The sequence below is a fragment of the Urocitellus parryii genome, chromosome 3 (assembly GCF_045843805.1).
Source record: "Urocitellus parryii isolate mUroPar1 chromosome 3, mUroPar1.hap1, whole genome shotgun sequence".
NCBI classification, from domain to species: Eukaryota; Metazoa; Chordata; class Mammalia; order Rodentia; family Sciuridae; genus Urocitellus; species Urocitellus parryii.
Genome location: NC_135533.1, coordinates 155,191,245 through 155,195,416, shown reverse-complemented (window position 1 = coordinate 155,195,416; position 4,172 = coordinate 155,191,245). Strand labels below are relative to the sequence as shown.

General features: G+C 47.4%; 1 protein-coding gene across 1 annotated transcript; it reads right to left on the bottom strand.

The window, feature by feature from the left end:
- Positions 1-131: 131 nt before the first annotated feature.
- On the bottom strand, positions 132-3,567 carry Prame (PRAME nuclear receptor transcriptional regulator). The gene is made up of 3 exons (XM_026401678.1): positions 3,278-3,567; positions 2,287-2,901; positions 132-663 (listed from the first exon to the last, which is right to left on the bottom strand). Exons 1-3 carry the CDS (start codon positions 3,565-3,567, stop codon positions 132-134), a joined length of 1,437 nt encoding a protein of 478 aa, XP_026257463.1.
- Between the last annotated feature and the right edge of the window lie 605 nt (positions 3,568-4,172).

Sequence of the window (4,172 nt, the reverse complement as noted above, 5' to 3'; positions counted from 1 at the left end):
GTTCTTGTGGAAGTTTCCTTTATATTCCTAGCTAAAAACATGTGCCTGTCAGGAAGTCGTTGGCCCTGGATGTTTTTCCTGCTGCCTATTCTGATCACAGTCTCCAGTCCCTCACTTGAGCTGCACCAGCCTCATGGGCAAGGGCTAGGGCAGTGGGGCCTCCATTGCATGTCGGCTCTCTGCACAGCCTGCAACAGATTCTGTATCTTAGCCTGCACCTGGTACATCTTGTCTTTGTTGACAGGACCCCAGGAGAGGCCATGCAGGTATGTGCAGCACTCAACTGGGATGGGGTAGAGCACCTGCTTCAACTCCATCAGCCCTGCTGTGTGTTCCAGCAGGCTCAGGAGGCTGGCTTGGGATATGGGATTGTCAGACAGGCCCAAGTAATGGAGCCAGGAGCAGTGGCACAGGGCTGGCAGGATGGCACTGAGGTGGGCATCCTTTAGCTGGCAGTGGTTCAGGTTCAGGTGCTGGAGTGTCCCTGAGATCTTCTCTAGCAGGGTCTCTAAGGAACCAGGGACCATGTAGGAAAGGTCGTTGCCACTCAGATCCAACTTCTTCAGGCAGGTGACATGAAGGCTCTGGGATAAGTAGATGATGTCGGTGTTCAGAAGTGTGCAGGAACAAATCTCCAGGGCATGCAGTGGGGACTGCAGACAGCTGAGGAGAGAAGGTGCAATAACTCAGGTGAGGGCCCAGTGCTTCCTCCCTGGGTGTCTGCTTGCCCACAGAGGAGGCTAGCCCTAAGGCTACTTCCTCATCTGGGAAGACATTTACCAGGAGGTTTAGAATCATATGTCCTTTGATGTCCTAAGGCCTGGCTGTGTCTCAGAACATAACTATGAGGTCCCTCCACCAACCCCTTTATTATGGTTTGGATCTTAAGTGCCTTCCCCCTCTAAAGCCCATATGCTAAAGGCTTGGGACCAGCCTGTGGACCTATATGGAAGTGGTAGAACCTTTGGAATGGAGGAACAAGTGGAAGGAAATTAGGTCATTGGGGGCATGACCTTAAAGGGGGATATTGGGGCCCTGGCTCATTCCCCTCTCTCTCTTTGCTTTCCAACAGCTGAGGTGAGCAGGTTTGCTACCCCACCTATTCTCTGCCACAATGTACTGCCTCACTACAGGCCCCAAAGTGATAGGAACAACAAGTTGTAGACTGAAACATCCAAAACTGTGAACCAAAATAAATCTTTCCTTTAAGTTGATTATCAGATATTTTGTCACAACAGTGGAAAGCTAACATACTCTCCAACTCTTTCTTTTTGGTGAAATCGTGACCTACGTGTTACATGTGTCCAATATGACTGCTGAGAGGAGTGGTTTGGAAAGAGCTTCTTTGATGATTAAGAATTAATTGGATGGGCCCATTAGTACTCTGGTTTGGGTCTGGGGAAGCTGCTACTCAGGCTCCTATTTAATGCCACACTGGGAAGTTTTTATAAAATTTTCATAGAATAAGACAATTTCCTTGCACAATTGTCCTGCAGGGCCCTGCATCTATCTGCCTGGGTAGCACATATTCCAAGAGGAGAGCCCTGACCTGTGTTGTCTCTGGTCCTTTCCTCAAGGCCCAGTACAGCACTCAGTAGTGCCTAGAGAAGTTTGTTGAGTAGATAAACATATTGAATGAAAATTCAAAATAACATAATTAATGTAGTAACAACTACTTAGGTTAATAAAGTAACTTGCCTTAAATTAAAAAAAAACATTGTTAAACAAAATTCACAGGTAGTTATTATTTGGACTGAGCTCCTGTAGTAGGCCCCAATAGACCAGATCAAACGAGAATAAAGTCACTTAGTGCTATGTATCCAAGCTGAAGTTTGGAATAGGTCAGCTTTATAAATGATAAGAGATTCACAGCAACTAATCAGAAAGGATCCAATTTACCTGAGCCTGTATGATGAGGAAATCCTCCTCTTAACCTTATAAGGAAAGGAACTTTGAAAAGACCTTTGTTTTCTTCAGTCCTTTTTTTTGCCTATACAACCAAACTCCTATGCTTAGCTCACTGGAGACCTTATCTTATGGTATTCTATTTTATTCAATTCAATAATCAATTATGTCTTTAAACTAGATTTATTGTATTTCTTTTTAGCAATATGCATCTCTCCCCACTATTTCTGTCTTCCAAAGCAGATCCCAGTCATCAGCTGCATAGGAACACCCAGGTTCCCAGGTTGTGCCCAGTATTTCATGAGCGCATGAGATTGGGCCCTATTTTCTGACTGGATCCCTGTCCTGGCTTGACTCGGAGGCCCCTGCCCACCTGTTCACCTGAGCACTTGATGTAGGTTGCCTGAGAGGTAGGAGTAGGAGAGGTGGAGCTTCTGGAGGTGGCCCAGCTTGCTAAGCTGTGAAAGAAAGTAGCTGGAGGACTGCTCACTCACTGGGGAGAAGGCCCAGTGGTAGTAGGCCAGCTTGAGGCTGCGCAGGTTGCAGATCCTCCCCAGCTGTGTTGCAAACAGCCTCTGCTCAGACAGTGCCCGGAACCAGTCAAACACCTCTAGCTCCTGCATGAAACCCAGCTCCAGTGTCTTCAAGATCCCTACCAGGCTGTTAAAGGGCATTTCCTCAATGTGCAGCTTCCTACAGCAGAGGCGCAGGGACCCACCGCTCTGTTCCACTTTTGTCAGGAGGCCTGCGAGGAATGGATCCAACTTGAAGGGGACTCTCAGGAAAAGATCCATGTGTAATTCCACAGGTTCCCACAGCTTTTTTGGTCCTCTTCTTGTGTCCTCTTCTGGATTGCTCTTAACCATGGCCTGGGGCCTTGGTGCCTTGACTGTTGATGGTAACCAAAATGGGAACATGGCCAAGGCCTCAGAAACCTTTTTACTCTGGACCTGATCAAAGTCCAGAGTCAAATCCAGCACCCTCAGTTCTGACCTCCTGTAGGGAAGAGAGTGGTGTGATGAGAGGCTGATATCTGGGGGAACACAGCTGGGCCCAGGTAAGAGAAGCAGCAGCACCTTGGGCCACTCCCAGATCCCAGCATGAGCCCACCCATCCTCCCCTCTCATATGAGCTTTTCCTTGGATCCCCTTCTCAGTCTCCATTCTTCATACCACCTGTACCATAATCCTGAGAAGACTGAAAATCCCACTTCTTAATGCCCTTCAATGAATGATATCATCACCACTTAATCCAGAAACCCAGAGTTGGCCCATTTGCACCCTCAGCCATATTTAATGCTCCTCTGTTCTGGGTCCCACATCACTTCCTTTCTAACTCTGTGCCCAAGCATTGGGCCCAGCATCCCCCTTACCTGGGATAGGCCCCATGAGCAGGGAAGTCCTCCAGCCCATCCAGCACAGCTTGCAAGCTATCTTGTTTGGGCCACTGTACTATCAGAGAGCCCAGTCGGAGAAAGGGGAAGGGCCAGGCCTGCACCAGGGCCTTTAGAGCCTTCTCATGCCCCTTGGCAAATGCAGCAGTGAGCAGTGGTGGGAAGAGGTTGACAGTGAACTCTTCCAAGGCAGATATAGCAGAGGCCTCATTGCTTAGCAGGCTGTAGGCTGCGAGTTCCAAGAGCTTGGGTAGGGATGGATTGCTCATCTCTGTGAACCTGATGCAGAGTAAAGTAGAAATCCTCAGAAGACCTTTAGCTCAACATTCTTCCAGATCAGCACAAAAGACATAAGCCTTTCACATCCATCACAGGTTCAAACACCATTTCCGTCTTCCATTCATGACACAAACCTTGCAAATATGAGACTCCAGAGACCCTCAGACTCTGGGAACATGGAGCCCAGAAACTCAGGGTTTTAGATCAATTCTTTGATAGACTTCAGAGGCTTTGAATTGGTCCTAAATTTCCTTCTTTGCCTTCACCAGCAAGATTACCATGAGCATTTACTAAGGACATAGGGCCTAATTCCTTATCAACTTTCCAAAATGAAGTATGACTAGTCATTACTTCCACTTTTACCAAGCCACCAATATTTCTGGTCTCTGCTAGTATAGTGGCCTTCTAACTTGTCTTCCTGTTTCTAGCCTGATGCCCACTATGGTCTGTTAGATATGTCTTTCCTTTGGCTGAAAACTCTCCAATGGCTTCCCTTTCACTCTGTATAAAACTTATCTTTTGTTATTGAACTTCTAGAATCTAGCCTCTTAGCACTCCAGGGCTCAACTCCTGTCACCCTCTCCAGTATTTACTC